Raw genomic sequence first — 24,315 nt, forward strand, 5'->3', positions numbered from 1 at the left:
AACTGAACTAGAACTGAACTAGAACTGAACTAGAACTGAACTAGAACTGAACTAGAACTGAACTAGAACTGAACTAGAACTGAACTAGAACTGAACTAGAACTGAACTAGAACTGAACTAGAACTGAACTAGAACTGAACTAGAACTGAACTAGAACTGAACTAGAACTGAACTAGAACTGAACTAGAACAGAACTGAACTAGAACTGAACTAGAACTGAACTAGAACTGAACTAGAACTGAACTAGAACTGAACTAGAACTGAACTAGAACTGAACTAGAACTGAACTAGAACTGAACTAGAACTGAACTAGAACTGAACTAGAACTGAACTAGAACTGAACTAGAACTGAACTAGAACTGAACTAGAACTGAACTAGAACTGAACTAGAACTGAACTAGAACTGAACTAGAACTGAACTAGAACAGAACTGAACTAGAACTGAACTAGAACTGAACTAGAACTGAACTAGAACTGAACTAGAACTGAACTAGAACTGAACTAGAACTGAACTAGAACTGAACTAGAACTGAACTAGAACTGAACTAGAACTGAACTAGAACTGAACTAGAACTGAACTAGAACTGAACTAGAACTGAACTAGAACTGAACTAGAACTGAACTAGAACTGAACTAGAACTGAACTAGAACTGAACTAGAACTGAACTAGAACTGAACTAGAACTGAACTAGAACTGAACTAGAACTGAACTAGAACTGAACTAGAACTGAACTAGAACTGAACTAGAACTGAACTAGAACTGAACTAGAACTGAACTAGAACTGAACTAGAACTGAACTAGAACTGAACTAGAACTGAACTAGAACTGAACTAGAACTGAACTAGAACTGAACTAGAACTGAACTAGAACTGAACTAGAACTGAACTAGAACTGAACTAGAACTGAACTAGAACTGAACTAGAACTGAACTAGAACTGAACTAGAACTGAACTAGAACTGAACTAGAACTGAACTAGAACTGAACTAGAACTGAACTAGAACTGAACTAGAACTGAACTAGAACTGAACTAGAACTGAACTAGAACTGAACTAGAACTGAACTAGAACTGAACTAGAACTGAACTAGAACTGAACTAGAACTGAACTAGAACTGAACTAGAACTGAACTAGAACTGAACTAGAACTGAACTAGAACTGAACTAGAACTGAACTAGAACTGAACTAGAACTGAACTAGAACTGAACTAGAACTGAACTAGAACTGAACTAGAACTGAACTAGAACTGAACTAGAACTGAACTAGAACTGAACTAGAACTGAACTAGAACTGAACTAGAACTGAACTAGAACTGAACTAGAACTGAACTAGAACTGAACTAGAACTGAACTAGAACTGAACTAGAACTGAACTAGAACTGAACTAGAACTGAACTAGAACTGAACTAGAACTGAACTAGAACTGAACTAGAACTGAACTAGAACTGAACTAGAATCTGAGCTGATCTTCATCTACATAGACGTGCAATAAATTTTGGAATAATGGGCTAAAATATTAATTTAGATTTGGAATAGCATCATGGAATACTATTAGATTGACAATAGCTTTTAATTATTTTAAGTTTACCAAGTTAAAGAGCTTGTCGGGCAAACCCCATAGTATTCTTATGTATTGCACAGATTTCCAGCAATTTGAATTAGCCTCTTATGTTTACAATTTTTATATGAAAATGAAAATATTTGAACTGGAAGGGAGGGAACTTGCAACCTTGCATATGGGTGAAGTAGAAAATCGTTAAATCTTAATTACAAAAAGCGCCAAATTGAGAAAACTACAACTGACCACTACAGGTAGAGAAGAATAAAAATTAAACGGAAAAATTAAATAAAAAAAAGAATGAACTAGTTCAATAGTGTTTTAAAGTGTCCTTATATGTTGTTGTAATTGTTATTGTTGTTGTTTAATAAATGACGTAGATGACGTAGGCGAAGGATGATGAAGAGATAGAGCTAATAATGGTTAAGGCATGAAGAACAAACGCTTGACATGAAAACATGATTAAAATTTAATTAATTTTTTTTTATAGATTTTGGAAAATTTTGAATGTTTTTCAACAACTTGGATTTGATACAATTAAAGTAAATTGAATTAATTAGTTTTATGATACAAACGAGTAGAATAAAAGATTGTATTTTAAAATTGTTAAATGTTTATGTAGCATTCAAAGCATTCATAACAAGAAACTATAATTTTTAATAATTTGTTTTGTTGTAATTTAATTTGATAAGAAAATTAACAAATATTTTAACAAAATTATGGCAGTTTTTTTTATGATTATTATTATATATAGTTGTTTTGTTTATAACATTTAAGAAAGAATTGATTGGTTTTAAGAAAAATATATAGATAAACATATTAAAAAGAACACATTGTATTTAACATTATTATTATTTATTTTTTGGGTTTAACAACTACTTATAAAACAATATTTAAAACTAACATTATTTTTATTTTTTGTTTTTTTTTTCATAAATTCTTTGTTAAAGAAAAGTGTTTAAAAGAACCAACTTTAAAATTTGCTTTGTATATATAAATATTTATAAAGGGAGGAGGGTTTTATGTAAAATTGCAGGGTTTTGGTAGTTTCTTTTTTCATATTTTGTTTTTTTTTTGAATTTTGTTCATCATGCAACTTACCCGTACAGTCTACTATCTCGGAATGTCCTTCTTGTGTTTTAAGTTTATGATCAAAAAAAGGTTTGTTGGGTAATGGTTTCATTTTTTTTACAGTTATAGACAGTTTTTTTTTATATAAAAAAATTGGCATGGGTTATTTAAATTGTTAAATTAGGATTAGTAAGTATTGAAAGTATAATAGCTGAGAATATTTAAAATATGAAATAATAAAAGAAAATAAGTGCTTTGTTTAAATTAAAACAAAAATTTAGAAAAATAAATTTTGGAATTAAACTACAACTTAAATAAAAATGGTATTGTGGCATTAAAAACAAGGGCAATTTATGTTGATGTCCTTTGTCCTTGAAAATCTACCATAATTATGGAAACATTCTTCATGTAGTTGGGAAAATGTCCAACTAAATACTTAGGAAAGTAGGAAAGAAAAACTAGTTAAATCATTAATGGTAGATCTTGTTTAAGCTTTCAATTATAGGTCTCATATAGACTTAAGCTTCAATCATAGTGTAATTTAAACTTCAATCGTGGGGCTTCAATCGTCGGTCTTAATGTAGTCAAGTTTAGGCTTAAATCGTAGCCTAGTTTAAGCTTCTATCATAGCTTAGTTAATTACTTTATGAATTCTACTTTAAGCTTCAATCATGACTCTTCATATAGTCTAGTTTAAGCTTCAATCGTGGCTCTTTATAAAGTCTAGTTTAAGCTTTAATCATGGTTCTTTATATAGTCTAGTTTAAGCTTCAATGTTGGCTCTATATATTGTCTAGTTGTAGCTTCAATCATGGCTCTTTATATAGCCTAGTTTAAGCTTCAATCATGGCTCTGGATATAGTCTAGTTTAAGCTTCAATCACGGCTCTTTATAACGACTAGTTTAAGCTTCAGTCATGGTTCTATATATTGTCTAGTTGTAGCTTCAGTCATGGCTCTTTATACAGCCTAGTTTAAGCCTCAATCATGGCTCTGGATATAGTCTAGTTTAAGCTTCAATCACGGCTCTTTATAATTACTAGTTTATGCTTCAGTCATGGTTCTATATGTTGTCCAGTTGTAGCTTCAATCATGGCTCTTCATATAATCTAGTTTAAGCTTCAATCATGGCTCTTTATATAGCCTAGTTTAAGCTTCAATCATGGCTCTTTATAAAGTCTAGTTTAAGCTTCAATCATGGCTCTTGATAAAGTCTAGTTTAAGCTTCAATCATGGCTCTTTATATAATCTAGTTTAAGCTTCAATCATGGCTCTTTATAATGACTAGTTTAAGCTTCAGTCATGGTTCTATATATTGTCTAGTTGTAGCTTCAATCATGGCTCTTTATACAGCTTAGTTTAAGCTTTAATCATGGCTCTGGATATAGTCTAGTTTAAGCTTCAATCACGGCTCTTTATAATGACTAGTTTATGCTTCAGTCATGGTTCTATATATTGTCTAGTTGTAGCTTCAATCATGGCTCTTTATACAGCCTAGTTTATGCTTCAATCATGGCTCTGGATATAGTCTAGTTTAAGCTTCAATCATGGCTCTTTATAAAGTCTAGTTTAAGCTTCAATCGTGGCTCTTTATACAGCCTAGTTTAAGCTTCAGTCATGGCTCTTTATAAAGTCTAGTTTTAGCTTCAATCGTGGCTCTTTATACAGCCTAGTTTAAGCTTCAATCGTGGCTCATTTGAAGTATTGTTTAAGCTTCAATCGTGGCTCTTTATTTAGTCTAGTTTGAGCTTTAATCGTGGCTTTGAATATAGTCTAGTTTAAGCTTTAATCGTGGCTTTAAATATAGTCTAGTTTAAGCTTCAATATCTTTATATAGTGTAGATATAAATTGAGATAGTGAAAATTTAAATTTTCATTTATAGTTTGAACAAATGTTCAGTCTTTGAAGAAAGAGCTTGGAACTCTAGAGTGCTAAAACATATTAATGAACTTTGACATCAACTTAAACATACATTTTTAATACAATACCATTAAATAATAAACTGAAAAATTCATTAAAAACTCTATAAAAATCTAAACTTCCAAGTTTTGTTTTTTTAAATTCAATCAAAACAAAATGAAACGGTAATAACCAATAAACTTAAGATTTTTTTTCAAAATTGAAAAGAAATATAGATAGAAACCATGAAACTAAATGAATAATAAAATAATTAAAGAATATACCTTCCATTGCCGTGGCGGAATAGGGCCAAAATCTCTTCAAAGGTTTTGTTTTTGGTCTCAGGAACCTTTTTATAGGTGAATATCCAAAAGATGGCTAACATAACGCTAAACGGTAAGAATGTATAATTTTCCAAGGCAGTCTGCAATAATGGTAATAGAATTAAAGATTTTTGAATTTTTCAAAACATATTTTAAATGAATTTACCTTCATACTGGGGAAACCAATGCCCACCACAAAATTGGCCATCCAATTGACCAATACCGCTATGGCCATAGCACTTGGTCGGGGGCCTTGGGAGAACAGCTCGGCCGTTATCATCCAGGGTATAGAGCCGGGACCAACGGCAAAGAACACCACAAAGCCAAGGGTTGAGACCACCGATAGATAGGACATCCAGTCGATCATTTCCTGTACATAACCAAAAAACTCCTATACAAAACGTGAAGTTACCAAATTCTCGATGGTTTTGTAGGCTTTTCTTTTAACGCGATTTTATTTTCTTTTTTCGTTTACATTTTTGTTTTTTTTTATAATTTAAATTGAAATCAAAATTAAATTTTTGAAACCGTTTTCTTGTCAAATCATAGTTAAAGGAATAAATTATACATAAATTTAAGAAAAATATAACAAATTATATAAATTACTCTTACTCATTTAATGATTTTTTTAATTGTATAAAATATGTTCGAGTAGTTTCGAAAACGATAACAGTCATTTTGATTAGTTGGAGAAAACAAAAGAAAACAATTATGAAAATTATTGAATTTATAAAGAATTTTTTGATCTTGAATTCAACAGAATTTATGCTGCTCAACAAAGAATTGTTTCCAAATGACTCTATTGTGGAGAACTTTTGTATTTGAAATGTATTTTCCCCACGCCCACTCTTGTGGGCTTTCTCTACATACATTTAACTGTTATCGTTTTAATTCAAACATATTTCATATAAATAAATATTGAAATCTTTTTCCTTTTCTGTGAACTCCAAATACTAAGTAGCTATTTATTTTTATGCATGAGTTGTGAATATTTGTTTTTATTTTTTACACATAAAATTGTTTTAAACTTTACTGTCATATTTAGCAGTTGCGTTTTTTGTTTGAACTATTAAAAAGTATTGTATTTAAAATTCTTTAATTCCATTTAAAATGTTAGCGTTTTGTTGTTGTACAAAGTTTAGCAAACTGTTTTTTAAGTTTTTAGTTTAAAATGGAACAACTTAACTAAATTTTGTTTGATGGCTTTTAAAGGCTTAATTATTTATTTATATAGTTTTTCTTTAAATATTTATATGTATATAAAAATTTATTTAAGTTTTGTGAAATCAAAATATATAAAAATAAAAGTAAATTTTTTATTTTATCAAAAAAGGCGTGTTGGCTTTAGTGAAAATTTTGTTTTATACTTTTAAGAAGTGTTCACATGATTTTGGGTGTTATTTTGTACACATTTATTTGTAATTTGTTGAAGGTGTAAAAGGTGAATAATTTTTTTTTTTTAATTTCAATATTTTTTTTCTTAAATAGTTTGTGATTTTTAGTGCATTTATTATCTCAGTGTTTAAGTTAATTTTAGGTTTCTTTTTAAATAATTCATTTAAAATAAAAGCCTAACTAAAGCCTGTTGTTGTTTTGGAACTTATAAGTAAAATAAACAGAAAATTTAAATATTTTACAAACTGAAAATTGTAATTTTATTTAACATGTTTGTTGTTCGTAGTTTTGATTTGTTTTAAAAACGATTTAGGACAAAAGCCTGCCAAGTCGAGAATTTTTTTTTGTAAGGGAAGGGGGAAAATTGAATAAATGAGTTTGTTTTTGTTTTTAGAAATAATTTATTAAAATAAAACTTTAGGATTTTTAAATTCGATTGGTGGTATAATTTGTAATATGTTGGTTTTGAAATATTTAAGCTTCAATCATGGCTCTTTATATGCTCTAGTTTAAGCTTCGATAGTATTTCTTTATATAGTCTAATTTGGCTCGTTATATCGACTAGTTTAAGCTTCAATTGTGGTTTGTTATATTGACTAGATTAAGTTTCAATAGTGGCTTAATAGTTTAGCATAAGTTTCAATCATGGCTCCTTATATAGTCTAATTTGGGCTTCTATCGTAGCTTTGTATATAGTCTAGTATAAGCTTGAATCGGTGCTCTTTATATAGTCTAGTATAAGCTTGAATCGGGGCTCTTTATATAGTCTAGTTTAAGCTTAAAGCATGGATCTTTATAATGACTAGTTTAAGCTTCAGTCATGGTTCTATATATTGTCTAGTTTAAGCTTCAATCATGGCTCTTGATATAGTCTAGTTTAACCTTCAACCATGGCTCTTTATAATGACTAGTTTAAGCTTCAATCACGGCTCTTTATAATGACTAGCTTAAGCTTCAGTTATGGTTCTATATATTGTATAGTTGAAACTTCAATCATGGCTCTTTATATAGTCTAGTTTAAGCTTCAATCATGGCTCTTGATATAGTCTAGTTTAAGCTTCAATCATGGCTCTTGATATAGTCTAGTTTAACCTTCAATCATGGCTCTTTATAATGACTAGTTTAAGCTTCAATCACGGCTCTTTATAATGACTAGCTTAAGCTTCAGTCATGGTTCTATATATTGTATAGCTGAAGCTTTAATCATGGCTCTTTATATAGTCTAGTTTAAGCTTCAATCATGGCTCTTGATATAGTCTAGTTTAACCTTCAACCATGGCTCTTTATAATGACTAGTTTAAGCTTCAGTCATGGTTCTATATATTGTCTAGTTAAAGCTTCAATCATGACTCTTTAATAGTCTAGTTTAAGCTTCAATCATGGCTCTTGATATAGTCTAGTTTAACCTTCAATCATGGCTGTTGATAAAGTCTAGTTTGACCTTCAATTATAACTCTTTATAATGACTAGTTTAAGCTTCAATCACGGCTCTTTATAATGACTAGTTTAAGCTTCAGTCATGGTTTTATATATTGTCTAGTTGAAGCTTCAATCATGGCTCTTTATATAGTCTAGTTTAAGCTTCAATCATGGCTCTTGATATAGTCTAGTTTAACCTTCAATCATGGCTGTTGATAAAGTCTAGTTTGACCTTCAAATATAACTCTTTATAATGACTAGTTTAAGCTTCAATCACGGCTCTTTATAATGACTAGTTTAAGCTTCAGTCATGGTTTTATATATTGTCTAGTTGAAGCTTCAATCATGGCTCTTTATATAGTCTAGTTTAAGCTTCAATCATGGCTCTTGATATAGTCTAGTTTAACCTTCAATCATGGCTGTTGATAAAGTCTAGTTTGACCTTCAATTATAACTCTTTATAATGACTAGTTTAAGCTTCAATCACGGCTCTTTATAATGACTAGTTTAAGCTTCAGTCATGGTTCTATATATTGTCTAGTTGAAGCTTCAATCATGGCTCTTGATATAGTCTAGTTTGACCTTCAATTATAACTCTTTATAATGACTAGTTTAAGCCTCAATCACGGCTCTTTATAATGACTAGCTTAAGCTTCAGTCATGGTTCTAAATATTGTATAGTTGAAGCTTCAATCATGGCTCTTTATAATGACTAGTTTAAGCTTCAGTCATAGTTGAAGCTTCAATCATGGCTCTTTATATAGTCTAGTTTAAGTTTCAATCATGGCTCTTGATATAGTCTAGTTTAACCTTCAATCAATGGTCTTGATAAAGTCTAGTTTGACCTTCAATTATAACTCTTTATAATGACTAATTTAAGCTTCAATCACGGCTCTTTGTAATGACTAGCTTAAGCTTCAGTCATGGTTCTATATATTGTCTAGTTGAAGCTTCAATCATGGCTCTTTATATAGTCTAGTTTAAGCTTCAATCATGGCTCTTGATATAGTCTAGTTTAAGCTTTAATCATGGCTCTTTATATAGTCTAGTTTAAGCTTCAATCTTGACTCTTGATAAAGTCTAGTTTAAGTTTCAATCATAACTCTTTATAATGACTAGTTTAAGCTTCAATCGTGGCTCTTTATATAGTCTAGTTTAAGCTTCAGTCATGGTTCTATATATTGTCTAGTTGAAGCTTCAATCATGGCTCTTTATATAGTCTAGTTTAAGTTTCAAACATGGCTCTTGATATAGTCTATTTAAGCTTCAATCATGGTTCTATATATTGTCTAGTTATAGCTTCAATCATGGCTCTTTATATAGTGTAGTTTAAGCTTCAATCAGGGCTCTTGATAAAGTCTAGTTTAAGCTTTAATCATAACTCTTTATAATGACTAGTTTAAGCTTCAATCGTGGCTCTTTATATAGTGTAGTTGAAGCTTTAATCATAGGTCTTTATATAGTTTAATCCTATATTTTGTTTAAGTTTTCAGCAATAAAAGTATTGCTTTGATCATTTCCTGTACATAAAAACAAGAAACTCCTATACAAAACCAGAAGTTACCAAATTCTCGATGGTTTTGTAGGCTTTTCTTTTAACGCGATCTTATTTTTTTCGTTTACCTTTTCTTTTAATAATTTAAATTGACATCAAAGTATTGATGAAGAGCGTGGGGGGCTAGAAAATTGATTATCTTGCGATATTTTTTAAATTTGTCTTCTCAATGTATTCTTCATAACTATTGAAAACTATTGAATAAAAATACAGCCACCGCAGGATATTTTCGCGATTAATGAGGTTGTCTATAGACCAGGAAGCATTCCCTTAATTTTAAAATTATGCTCAACTAAATATCAATTTGATTCTTGTATTTCTAATTTATCAGGAGGATTATTGACAATAATTTTATGTTTTTTAGAAAGAAACATTTTTGGAAGAACTTAATTACAACATAGAGTATTAAATAGGCTATGATCTTGGAGTATGATCATGGTATAGGATCATCGAGAATGATCACAGAGTTCGATCATAGGTTATGATATTAGATTGCAATCATATAGAATAATGAGAGTTTATGATCATGGAATATGATCCTCGAGAACGATCATAGAATATAAATATAACGAATGATCATAACGCATGATCTAAGATTATGATCATAGAGTATGATCATAGGAAGTTGTCTGTTGTATAAGTTTTATCAGGCTTTACGGCCAATGAGTAACGGATTAAAGCATTCGAAGATTTTTGGAACATGAGAGAAGTTACATTGATCGATTTCTTTTTTTTTTAACAAATTTATGTAAAGATTTGAGAATATTTCTGATAAATTTATATATCTATCCTTCTCTTTTCAGGTGAGTTTCTGAAGAAGATATAATAAAGTCTATTTAAGGTAAATAGAATATTTATTTATATTTAGTTCTTTACTGCTAATAATTTTATACAAATTGTAGCCAATCAAATTTAAACCCTAAAGTTTATTGCTTTATTAATTTTAAATCCTTTTTTTTATTAATGTTACTTAAAATTTTGCTGACTAAAACTCATTTATTCAATATAACTTAACCTAAATACCTAATAAATATGTTTAATTATATACAGTATGAAAACAAACAAACAAACGACTACACAAAATAAATCAAACGATCACATACAAAAATCAAAAATTTTTAAATTTTTTCAATTCAACAAACTGAAAATCAATAATGGGAATTTCTTACTAAATACAGGCATATGAAACAGAAAAATTCACATTTCTAGATATTTGTAAATGTATTTACACAATTGTAAATGAAACTAAATAAAATCATAAGGAAATTAAGATGAAAATTGAAATTAAACAAAATAAATTCATGTGTAATTTGCGTGCAAAAAGCATGCTTGTATTGAAAGAAATAAAATATAGCAATAAGAGAAAAATAGTTGTTACGAGTATCTGTACAAATAGGAAGGAATCGGTTAGGAGTATTTAATATTTAATATTTGAAGACAGCTACTAAGTACATAACGAACTTGTAATTGCTATTTACTGTTCTAATGAAAAGTAATCAATTAAGTATTAATTGTTTAACGAACCAGCTGAATATACGATGGATTCCCCTTTATTTAATATATGAGAAGCTTATCTGTATGACATGCTGAAGAGATACTCAATTGAGAAATCTTATGGTATCAATACAAATTTTGCAAAACTCCCTTCCAAATGTACGCCTACTCGTAACTTCTTTTTAAATATGATTTCACAAATATTTTTTTTTTACATTTTTTTTTAAAAAAATAAATTTAAAAAAACTTTAAAAATATGACCAAAATAGAAAATTTTATACAAAATTATTATTATAAATTACTATTATTACTTGTTTTCAAACAAAAAAAAATTGTAATTAAACAACTTCATGCATAAAATATTGTATATTCTTCTTAAGAGATTTTTTAATACTTATTTGTATTTTTTAATGTAATAAAAACAAAAATTTTATTGTATTTTCAAAGGATATATGAAAAAGAAAAATTACAAACCACAAAAACCAATAATGTTCAATATACAATTGAAAAATATTTTAAAAATACCATACTTAACCTTTCTGAGAGATTTTTGTGCAAAATTCGCAAAAAATCTTAATTCAGTACTTGCCTTGATTAAAAATGAAATTGTTATAAATATTGAAAAGATGAACATGCCGCCCAAACCATACAGATGTAGGGTACGACGACCGGTACGATCCATAAGGGGTATAGAAACTAGGGTCATAACAACCTGAAAGACAAATAGATATTAATTTTATATGGTGGATTATTGAATGTGATCATAGAGTATAATCATGATGTATGATCCTATAGTATGATCATGAAATACGATCATAAATAAGAGTATGAGCGTAGAGTATGATCATAAACTATGATCATAAAATAAGATCATAAAGTATGATCATGGAATACGTTTATATATTATGATCATGAAATACGATCATAGATATCGTATCTTATCTATGATCGTATGCTAATATACTATGATCATAGAGTATTATTATAAAATATGATCACGGAATATAGTCATAGAGTACGGAACATGTTCATAAACAATGATCATATAATAGAGTCATAGAATATGATCACAAAACATGATCTTAAAATATGATCATAGATTATGATCGTAGAGAATGATCATAAAGTATGATCATGGGTTATGCACATAGAGTGTGATCATGGAACATGATCATATATTAAGATCATAGAATATGATCGTAGAGAATGATCATAAAATATGATCATAGATTATGATCGTAGAGAATGAGTATAAAATATGATCATAGAGTATGATCATGGATTATGGACATAGAGTGTGATCATGGCACATGATCATATATTAAGATCATGGAATATGATCGTAGAGTATGATCGTGGAGAATGATCATAAAATATGATCATAGATTATGATCGTAGAGAATGATCATAAAGTATGATCATAGGTTATGCACATAGAGTGTGATCATGGAACATGATCATATATTAAGATCATGGAATATGATCGTAGAGAATGATCATAAAATATGATCATAGATTATGATCGTAGATAATGATCATAAGGTATGATCATGGAGTATGATCATGGGTTATGGACATATAGTGTGATTGTAGAGAATGATCATAAAATATGATCATATATTATGATCGTAGAGAATGATCATAAAGTATGATCATAGATTATGATCATTGGTTATGGACATAGAGTGTGATCATGGAACATGAGCATATATTAAGATCATTGAATATGATCATAGAGTATGATCATATAGTCTGATCATATTTTATAATCATGGATGATGATTATAGTGTATGATCATAGTTTATAATCATGGAAAATTATCATTATGTAGAGCATGCACATTAAGTATGATCATAAAGTACGATTAAGGAGTATGCTCATATAGTACATTCGTTAAAAGATGATCAGAGATTATGATCATGGAATATGATAATAGATTATGATAAAGGAATGTGATTATAGAGTATGATGGTTGAGTATAAGCATAAACTTTGATCATAGATTATTATAATAGATATAATAGAGGTTATGATAGCATAGTATATTCACAGATTACGATCATAGTGTATGATCATGGAGTATTATCACAGATTATAATCAGTGAGGAGTATAATCATGAAATATTATTATGAATGATCATCATGGAATATTATCATAGCTTATGATAATAGACTAGATGAGTATGATCACAAAAATTGATCATACATAATGATCATAAAGAGTGATCATAGGTTATGATCATAAAGTTTGATCATGGAGTATGATCGTGTATAACAATTTACTTTCATTTACTTAAATTTTAAAAATAAATAGCCCGTAATATTAGTCCTACTCACCATAATAGCACCTATTCCTATTGTTGCAAATTTAGCACTTTCTTCGGACAGACCCGAACTAACGAACAGTGATGTCGAATAGTAGAACACCGCATTGATGCCACTAAACTGTTGGCTAAGTTGCATTACAATGCCAATGATGAGGGGGGCACGTAGTGTGGGCGAGCATATCAGCTCCATGGTAGAGATATGACTTTCCGATTGTTGAGCTCTTTCCTCGGCACGCATTTCTTCGATATCTTCATCTACCGAACTTGAGGCACGTAAACGACGGAGAGCTTAAAGTTAAAAAGAACAAATAATTTGTATTATTTTGTAGGTTTCATTTATTTTTAATTTCTAACCTTTTCTAGCTTCCTCTTCCCATTGCTTTGTTATTAACAGATATCTAGGAGATTCTGGACATACCGGCAGTAAAAGTAATTGTAAGACCGCAGGACATATGGCCAGGCCCAATAGAATGGGCCAGCCGTCATTAGTTCCTAAAATTTGTTCAATACCCAATACCTGGGATAATAGTAAACCTACTGTCACAGCCAATTGATTAACGGTACCTAAGCCACCTCTCAAATTGAGCGGAGCAATTTCGGAAATGTACATTGGCACTAATGATGTATTGAGACCTGAAATTAACAGTTATTACTAATTTCATATTAATATATTGTAGTTTAAAGACTTCATACCGCAATTAACACCAATTATAAAACGGCCAAGGAATAACATTTCATAGGAATGACTAACTTTAGTAAAACCCATTAAACAGCCACCGGTTATACCCAAAACATTATTTAATAATAAACCACCCTTTCTGCAATGACAAAAAAAACAAAATTTATTTAAGAATTGTTAACACTATGTAAGTAACCACCTTCCGAAACGATTTGCCATCCAGCCCCCACTAAAGCCGCCCAACATACCGCCAATGGCAAATATTGAAACCGCCACCGAATACAACTGCTGTATAAACTCTTCGCTTATGTCCTCGCCATAGCGATCCTTGTAGACATCCTTCATGAAATTCTCTATATTCTTTTCGGGGGCATTTATCACACCGGTATTGTAACCGAACTGCAGCATACCCAATACCGCCGAAAATATTGAGTAGGTGAGAAAGAAGGTGAGACCCTGTAAAAAGAAAAACGGAAAATATTTCTATTAACAAAACTAATGAAAGTTCTTGGAGTGTTGGAATTAAAAAAAGGAAATAATTTAGAAAAAGAACAAAATGGTTAAATTTTGTCATCTAAATTTTACGAGTTTAAAACGAGATCCAAAAAAATATAAATAAAATTGGTTTTTTTAACGTTTTTTTTTTCTTTTCATCTATTATCGTTTATTACAATTCGTTCTAATGACAAGTGTTGCAAAAATAATGCCGATTATGTAAGAAGGGGAGTTGTAACAAAGAAATTATAAACAAAACTTAGAGTTAATTAAATTATATTAAAAATGAACGTAACTAAGAGAAAACAAAAAAAATATATAGAAAAATATTAAACAAAAAAACTTATAAAACTTCAAAGATCAATGTTTCGAGTTGTATCGAAAGAAAGTTGATAGAAAGGTTCTTTTAGTTGAGATCGCTCTATAGTACAGAGTCTTTCAGTTGAAATGGAAATAAAACAGCTATACAATTTGCCAGCCATTACTAAGCTACTTCTAAGTAATGCAGACATGATGTAGTAGTCATGATTAGGTATGATATTAAGTAAAGGCGTGCCAAGACTCTCCCGGGTCCTTAATATTAACTGATTTGCGGAAATTTATGACAAACTATGTGAAGAAAATATTAATTTGACACTTTTATATGAATAAATAAGTTCATACTCTTATTAATATTAAATAGACGAAAATGTGAAAATAATCCTCTTTAAAGGGAGGCATTTTTGAAGTTTTAAAAAAGTATTTTGGAAATGTTTATCTGAATTTAATTTACACTGTTTGATGAGATCTTTGGTGATTTTTTTAAACATTTAACTACAAAATTAACACATCAAAAAATAAAAATTAAATGAAAGAACTAAATATCTTAAAACTAACTGTAACGATTTACAGTGAAAATAATCTTGCAAGAAAAGTATTTCCCAAGGATCGGGAAATTAAGTAAAATTTGCAGTTGTGATAAATCTAGCAATAACTTTAATGAGTTTATGTTGTTTTTGATTTTTATTCATTGAATATATAAGGATTTCATTGATGTTCATTTTAAGAGAGGAGAAACATTTGATTTTTGGGCAGAATCAAAATTTTTGGGAAATAAATCTGGCATTTCTAAACGACTGATCCGATCGGAATAAAAATTGACGTGGGCATAGCCAAAAGAACACATCAAGGTTTCCAAAGCTGCCTTTTGTTTTCTGATCCCAGATTTGGGATTTTAGAACATGTGGCCCAAAGTTGAATTTTTGATAAAAAAAATAGGTCAAATTCCGAAGGGCGCACATTGGTTGAAGAGTGGCCGAAATTCATTTTTTTCATGTTCGCCGATTTGGATAAGTTTTTGGTATTTTGTTGTCAGATATCTGAATATTATGATTCCGTAATATTAGGCTGATATATTTATTATTTGTTTAGACAGACACGATCGAAGTTCATATATGTTCGTTTGTTTAAAATGGCATGCAAATTTACTGTATATTCAATCTTTTGGTACAATCACAGTAAACTTATCATTTGGCTTTGTTGTATATTTTCGTAAATGACAATTGTCATAGATGAGATTTGCATTAAAAAAAGTTGGAAAAAGTGCCATATAAAAAATTTCGTAAAACAAAATATAAACAACATCAAAATTTCAATGTTCATCAACTTCAGTGGACTGCATCTTTTTAGCGCTGTGGAGCGCTGTTTAACGAAAGATGTCGAATTACAGCTTGAAGTCTCAGCTAAAAGCTGAAAAAAAATTCAGCTGCTCCTACCTGCTCCTTTCCAAAAAAAACAGTGAAAACTATAAAGTGATATAGTGATAAAGTAAGAAAACATGAATTTTCGTTCATGCATGTTGTTGTTGCCATAATTCTTTAGATGTAGGAAGGAGAAATGTATCTCCTTTCCTGGGTGTTTTATTATTTTTTATACTTAAATTAGTAAGTAATCCCAAGCCAGTCGATCAACGTCAAATCTGGGTTACTTTTTATTTATTTATTTGTTTAAAGGGACAAATCGGACTATAAAAGTCTTAATCTGTCCTCTTTAGTAATATTTTTTATTATTTAAAAAAACCCCGCTTTTTAATTTGGTCAACTTTACCAGTGGACAGTTCATATGGGAGATCGGCGTAAAAGTGGGCGAATCAGGTATATATTTTCAGGAGCTCATTCTACAATTATAATATTTATTTTTTGAGAAAATTGAGTTGATGCATTAAAAATCAAGGGAGTTATGAAACTTTTTCAATACAAGTTGTATGGGAAGTGGGCGTAAAAGTGGGCGGATATTTTTCAAATTTCACACAAATGATTCTGATGATTTAAAAATGCTATGTGCCAAAAATCAATGCTGTAGGTCAAAATTTAATTTTCACTTTCTATGGGAGGTGGGCTTAAAAGTAGGCGGATCATTTTGATTTTTCAAATTTTTCTTGATTCAAACAAAAAATGGCTATGTGCCAAGTTTCATTTTCCTTGGACAACTTCTTCTATTTTTAGCCGCTCGTTGTATGAACTTCAACCAATGTGGGGCGTAGGGCCGACATATTCTAAGAATAGGACATGTTATTTATATCAAAATGTTCTCCGTAAAGATATCTTACAGAAAAATATAAAAATGTTATATATTCTTAAAGAAAGTTTTTTTTTAATAAAAAAAGAGTTAAGTCACCTTTTCTCTCAAAAAACAGCAAAAATCTACTATTTTTTGAATATTTAAAATGAAAATCGTTTATTTTTGGATCCATAATAGATATTGACCTCAAATCTTTTGTGTATTATAACTAAATTAAATTAAGCTTCCTCATATCCAAGTGATCATTTAAAATTGAAACCACTGAGCAATATGCCATGCCTATGGCTTCCACAATCTTTTACTAATCCACTTTATTACCATTGAAATTGATGGTGCAGTGTCCCCATAATATCAAGTTAAGCCTTTATTTGTTCAATTTCTGCTCAAGTCACGAGGTATGGTGCTATCGACTAAATGAAGCAGCTTGTTTAAATTTTGACAGGAGTCAACTGGCAGATACAGTTAAGAGCCGCGAAATTCAAAAAGTAGCAGAATAATTGACCCCTTCGTATTTCCCCCCATTTTTATATTGACAAAATGATTATAAGAAATAAAATTTCCACGTTTGGTATTGTTATTAACCATGAATGGTGGTGAGGACTTTAAAAATAAGAACATCTTTCAATTTGGTGATTACATTTTACAAATTTCTAAAATACATATAATTGTAGTTTAATCTACAAAAAAAATAAAAATTTGAATAAAAATAAAACAAATTATAAATTGGTATTAAAAAAATAGTACAATTCATTTATTTTTTATAAAAGAAACTTAAAGATTAATATCTAATAATATAAAAAAAACAATAATAAAATTTAATTAATAGAACTAAAAAATAAAACAAACTGTTTATGATGGATGAAATGTTTGTTTGTAATTAAATGAAATTGTGCCATTAAAAAACTTAAATATTCGATTATTAAATGACTTTAGCTATAATCTAACCTTAAAGTGGAATTCAGGCACGATGAATACGTAAAAATTTAATTTATTCAAAAAAGAAATAAGAATATCAGAGATTATAGACATCAATATGTTAATAAAAATCGTACCCTCGATTTGTATACTATGGATTGTGGGAAACATTTATTTAATCAATATGCCAGTAAATGAAAAAATGGAAACATAACATTTGATTGAAGCTGAAAACTTCAACGGATTATTAATCATCATTTAAAGGAGACTATTGGGCACACAAATTACTCTCAAATTCAGCTGATTAACAGAGACCTTGTAATGTGGGACTTCATTATTTTAAGATTCAATTTAAGGCAGTATTGATATTCAGTTATACCCGACTATACATTTGCACACCAAGAGATTATTATCTCCATGGATCATGTAACCGAAAACGAAATCGCCCTCTTTGCAGTAAGCAGAATTTCGAGGAATTCATTATTAAATGTTGATGTTACCAGTGACCAGCATCTGCTTTTTTAAACAAACTCAAAATGCGAAGCATTTTGCTTGTCTGAAGATACACCCAGAGTCTGGCGAGAATCGAACCCGCAACCCCCAGATTACTAATCCAGCACACTACCTTCTAATCTATCTGGTGAGATACACTGAAAAGTTAAGGCCATAATGTATGAAACTTAAGGTGAAAAGAACTGAAAGGGTTCTAAATGATCGAAAAGTCTAACTTGAAAACTTGCTAGCTAATTGAATCCCGAAGGATATTTAAAAATGAGTAGCTCAAAGCTACCTCTATGAGGTCTTTCAAACATATGTATGTAAATTTTGGAGAATCCTAGACTCAAGCGATGTGTTAGATATGAAGATGTACTGCCAACATAGTAAAATATGTCCAAACATCAAGTGAAACAGGTTGTTCCAATGAACTCTATATATTTCTAAAGCAGAGAGCAGAACACAACCATTACAATATCAAAACTCTTTGAAACTTTTAGGTAAACTCGTCTATATGAAAGACCAGCAAATTAAGGTATATTTGCTATTGTTCAATCTAAAAATATTGCTTAACTGTATGACTTCAATCCAAATACATTACAGGAAGTAGTACACAATAGTCGGTCACAATGTCAGTAAGTCTAGATGGAAAACTCGGATATGCAAAGGAGTTGTGCCTCTGCACTCTTATTTAGCAGAGAGCTTGGTGTTGTGATCACGTGGATTACATGGATGTGTAATCAATCTGTGCCTGAATCTGTGACTTTAACTGACTTAGAAGTCGACATAAGCAAAACTAAATCAATACGCAGTAATTTGTAATGAATGAAAACTTGAAAATCGCGAATCCATACATTGAGGATATTGTTTCTAAAGTTTCTGACACAAACAGCGGAAGCAGTAAAGACAATGTGAAAATTCCTTTAAATGTCTTAATAAATTCTAGAGAGCCAAAAAGAAAATTCGCATGAAAATAAACGTTTTTAACACCACTGTCGAATATGTGTTTCTAGACATGTAACCACGAAATGTTTGAAAAATGTTTTAACAGTTAAGTGTTTTAACAGTGATAACACAAGGCAGCTTATTGAGTGTAATCCTCAGGGACCAATCAAAAATTACACATCTGCAAATAAGGCATGTCTCGACTACACGACCAACAATTACAGGGAGGTACCAAATGGAAGTCAGGGTAATTGTATAGCAGATGAATTGGCCAAAAGGGGTGCGATGATGAATGTGAAGGGGATCGACACCTTTTCTGGTATTTTCCTTGTTAAATACAAGATGGCTGTTCAGCAGAGACTATATGAGACTGCACAAAATAGGGGGACCAATGAACCTTCCTGTGCTACAACGAGGTCGATTGGTCCCGTATATGATTCCAGCAGAACGAATCTACTTATGGAATTCCGTAGTGAGCAAATAAGGCTAATTGTCTTCTTTATTACAGGAAATTGTATCATTGGGATACATGCTAGAATAATGGGCCTACGGTACAATGACATAATGAAGAAGCTGTCATAATGAACAAGAGGAGTAGTCCGGCTCTGACAAATCTGAGGCAACGCATCCACGGAATCCCAGTCCTATCTTTCTTGGATGAGCTATCAAGGATGAATCTTTGGCGAATCTACACCTTCATCAGGAAATCTGTTTGGTTTAACTCGGACACAACGGAAGTATTATAAATACCCTGCTGTTTACCACTTGGGTATCATAATGCGATCAGTTTTGAATGGACTCAAGTGAGATGCTTGACGATATTCAATTTGTTGTCCATTTGATAATTTTAATGAGTTTGGCACATATTCGTGTTGTGTGCATCTGAATAGACAATCGCTTTTGGCTACTGGTGGTTGTAAATGCCGACCACATTTGTAAACCTATTTCTCATTTTCAGGGGTAATTCTGCACTAGTTAATGAATCTGATTTGATAGAACATTTAGGATAAGTAAACCGACAAGGAATGATTGGGCCGCGAATTCCGACCTAAGGGACGACGTGATGGTTCAAAGACTAAAACAGGCAGGGGCTCGAGAATTTTCTCCGATGAACTGGACCTATTTATGTCTCTTCGATTGCCCGATACATGCACGATTTTCCAGGCAGAGATCTGCTGCTATCGGTACAGCCGCTAGAAGAATTCGGGAACTGAATGTTGAAAATTCGGCTATAAATATCTACTTGGACAGCCTTGCATCAATTAAGGATCTTAATTCCAATGTTTTTAGGTCTAAATGTCTTCTCAATTGTATCCAATCACTGGCACAACTGACACAACATCATGTCGAGTTGCTATGGGTTCCAGGACATTAGGGCACCCGGGGAAATGAAGTGTCTGATGAGTGTACAACCAACGGGTCTTCCCTGGACGTAACTCTTGCGTAAAGGGAACTCTTGCACAAAGGATGACGGTATCGAACTGGATAGATGAATAGGATTTGAGGAGACGAATCTCAGGTGGTCAACTATCATCACTTGTAGAATATCCAGAATGCTCTGGCCTATTCTGAGAAAGGATAGAACCAAGACTCTTTTGTCTCTTGGTAGGAATTCGATTAGGCTCCTTACGGGTATAATTACTGTGTACTGTATGATTGGCACATGTCGGAACGTATGGGTTACCCAAGTTGTTTAGATGAAGAGGAGGAAGAATCAGTACAACACCTTCTATGTTACTGCCCGGCTTACAAGAGCGTGGACTACTAAATCTTGGTAGAGCACTTTTTTATGATCTGGACTGTCTCAAAGATTAGTCACTAGTAAATATGATCAGATTTATTAGAGGTACCGGTTGGTTCACACGGGGACCACAGGAAATTAGGGAGTGAAACTATTCTCCTTTTCAGTTATGAATAGTATTTCTAAGGGTACCACAATGGGCCAGAAGGCCTCCGAGTCAAGTCGCAAAATTGCGAGCAATCCACGTTATCTAACCTAATGAATCTGATTATTTTAAGTGTTTGTCTAGCAGGAGGGAATATATTTTGAAACAGTCTAAGGATTTTTGACCGACTTCAATCTAGATATGTACAAATCTTTATATATAAAATTCTTCTGTAAGTGTGTTAGTAACTGAACTCCTCCTTAACGGCTGGTCCGATTTCGATGAAATTTGTTGTGTGTGTTTGAGTGGGTTCCTGGATGGTTTAGATTCACAATTGACCTATATAGGAACAATGGGCAAGACACCTCCCATGCAAAGTAAACATTTATTATTGCATATCTGGAGTACTACTATAGCGGGAGTCTTCAAACTTTGTGTGAGTTATGGCAGAACAACGTTTGCCGGGACAGCTAGTATATGATATATTATGGATATTTAGCGTTGCTTTTGGATCTCTGACCTATTAAATATAATATATGTATGGATTTTCAGATAACCCTAATTCAAACTTTGTTCAAACTAAAAACCAATAAAGGATAATAAGGGAAATGTATTACAATAAATTAAACTAATTCAAATATAAACTTGGAGTAATATTTTGTTTTATATTTAAAGTGCCTTAAATAACTCAAGTATAACAATTCAAAAAAGGGAGCTAAGGGATTTTTCAAACAGTAAAAAGTGCCTTTAAAATACTTCCGAAACAAATTGAAATGTGAAAAGAAAAACAGGGACTAAGTTATGAAAATCCCTAATAAAAGTGCTGCTAAAAAATTCGAATGTGAAAACAAATGTAGGAGTTTGATATACCAAATAAATAGTGGGTAAAAATGGGTTGATTATAAAAAGTGGCAACATTAGACTGGCATAATTTCATTTAATATTTGATTCAATAGTGTGTAGTAGTATGTTCAGTGTTGAACTTGACTTTGTATTGTTTCAAGGTTAAGAGGGAGATTTGGGTTATATTCAATGAATTTGCTTTGTTTAGTAGTTTTTTATTATTTTTTTTGTAGAGGGTGTTTTTTGTTTTTGTGTTGAGGGGAGTTTTGAATTATTTTTTTAAATGAAATTTGAAGTCGTTTGTTTTTTTGTTAATATTTTAATTACACAACATGGCAAATAATTTAAGCTACAAACTTGTTCTAAAAGTCTTAGCTTCCTTCTGTGCGTATGCTCTTCCAATCTATCGACATATTCGCGTAATTCTTCGATTTCCTCCTTGACTTGTTGTACAGTATCGAGTTCGTGTTTTATGGCCACCATATCACGTTTCACCTGGGAATTACAGACAAATAAATTGTAAATTAAATTTTATTAAGAAGTTAAGGAAATAGAACTTACTTCCGACACCTCACTTTGACAACTTTCCACCGACTTTGTGAGTTCCTGCAGCTGGGTTCGTATCTCACACAAGGCCACTGTAGTCTCCATGTGTCTGTCGCCTCTTTGAAGCTCATCCAATTTTGCTGATAAATTCATACTCATCACGCTGACTTGCTTTTGCAAACTATAGTTTTTTTTTGTTTGTTTTTTATTAGTTTTAGTTTTTAAATAAAGAAAATATTTATTTAGGTTTTTAAGTAAATATTTGCTATGAAATTTGTTATAAATATTGATAAATATTTTTAATATTATTTTATGTTATTTAATATAATATGAGAGTGAAAAAATGGTAATTATTTAATTAAACAAAATTAGTTGAAAAAACATGACATAAAGTGATTAAAAATATTTGAATAAAGTATGAAAAATATATTACTAAGTTTATTTTTATAAAATATATTGTAGCAAATATGAATACAATGAAAAAAATGTTATTTATGCTTTTGTAGTTAAAGAATGTTAGTGTAGGTGTGTAGAAATTTAGAAAAAATTGTTTATTTAACATTATACAATGTTTAAATTGCACATTTTCGAGATTTTACTTTATTAAATATAAAATAAATAGAATATTTTATTTGTTTAGTGCTTATGCCATAAATATGTATCTGTTTACAAAGGAATAATGACTTAAATATTGTATATACATATATTTTCTGTTAATGTTAAATTTCTATTGGAATTAGAAATATTAAAATGTTAGCTTGAAATATATCATGGTCCTTATCCCTAACACTGGAAAGAGATATACGAAGGGGTATAGACTATTAGTCTATCTTACCTCCTTTTGAAAACTCTGGAGAAGGATATTTATGTCCATCTGAGAATGTCGATTATTCCCAATATATTCTCCACCTCTACATAAGCTTATATGTATAATAGCTGATACGGTGCACTTCGCCACCCCAATTAGAAGAATGAAATAGTACTATTAAGTCTCCCTTTGTGAATCTAATTGTAAATGTCTAATTTCATATTTCTGGGTTCATTATTATAGAAAATGCAAAAGAAAGTTACTACTAAAGTCACCTTTTGTGAATTCAAATTCAAATTTTTAGGTTTATTATTATAAAATATTCAAAAAGTACCATTGCAATAAACAAATTGTACCATTGATTATCACTTTTGAATTCGCATTCACTAAACCATAACCCGTCAAGTTTGAATTTTAAATTTGTATAGCCTTTCCTATATTATCAACTAATTTTGTTTCTATAACAATTAATATTTAAAAATTATCACAAAACCCAAAAAAAAAACGAAATCTCGGTTTTGAAATTCTTCGGTTTTTTGGAAACGCTAGGTCCATTATTATAGTAAATTCACAAAAGTACATATGAGAACAAAGATGGCCTTGAATTTTCACTCACTTGGGATCATAGACGCCTAATTTCATATTTCTATGTCCATTATTACAGAAAATTCAAAAAGTACCAATGGAATATATAAAAAAGTACCAAAAAGCCCCCACTTGTGGTTTCCCACTCACTCCCATATAAGCTTAATTTCATGGTTTTAGGTTAATTGGTGAAGAAATTACAAAAAGTACAATTCGATTAAAGAAAAAGTACCAAAAAGTCTACCCCTAAAATTCGCACTCACTTAGGACCATATATGCTTAATATCATATTTCTAAGTTCATTGATATAGAAAATTCAAAAAAGTACCATTAGAATAAAGAAAAAGTACCAAAAAGTCTCCCCCTAGAATTCTCACTCACTTTAGAACATATACGATTAATTTCATATTTTTATGTTCATTATTACAGAAAATTCAAAAAAGTACCGCTACAATATATAAAAAGTACCAAAAATCAGGCACTTGTGGATTCCCACTCACTCCGGTCCATATAAGCTTTAC

At 30.7% G+C, this 24,315-nt stretch overlaps 1 protein-coding gene across 1 annotated transcript in view; it reads right to left on the reverse strand.

Moving 5' to 3' along the window:
• Window positions 1-22,582, reverse strand: part of LOC135953247 (glucose transporter type 1-like) — a 36,114-nt gene extending 13,532 nt beyond the window's left edge. The window contains 9 exon segments of the mRNA XM_065503036.1: window positions 4,810-4,949; window positions 5,015-5,218; window positions 11,301-11,423; window positions 13,049-13,326; window positions 13,393-13,671; window positions 13,732-13,856; window positions 13,917-14,200; window positions 22,213-22,350; window positions 22,417-22,582. Coding sequence (XP_065359108.1) covers window positions 4,810-4,949; window positions 5,015-5,218; window positions 11,301-11,423; window positions 13,049-13,326; window positions 13,393-13,671; window positions 13,732-13,856; window positions 13,917-14,200; window positions 22,213-22,350; window positions 22,417-22,560 — 1,715 coding nt within the window. The 5' untranslated portion in view covers window positions 22,561-22,582.
• Between the last annotated feature and the right edge of the window lie 1,733 nt (window positions 22,583-24,315).

This window comes from Calliphora vicina, chromosome 3, assembly GCF_958450345.1.
Source record: "Calliphora vicina chromosome 3, idCalVici1.1, whole genome shotgun sequence".
In the NCBI taxonomy this organism is placed as follows: domain Eukaryota; kingdom Metazoa; phylum Arthropoda; class Insecta; order Diptera; family Calliphoridae; genus Calliphora; species Calliphora vicina.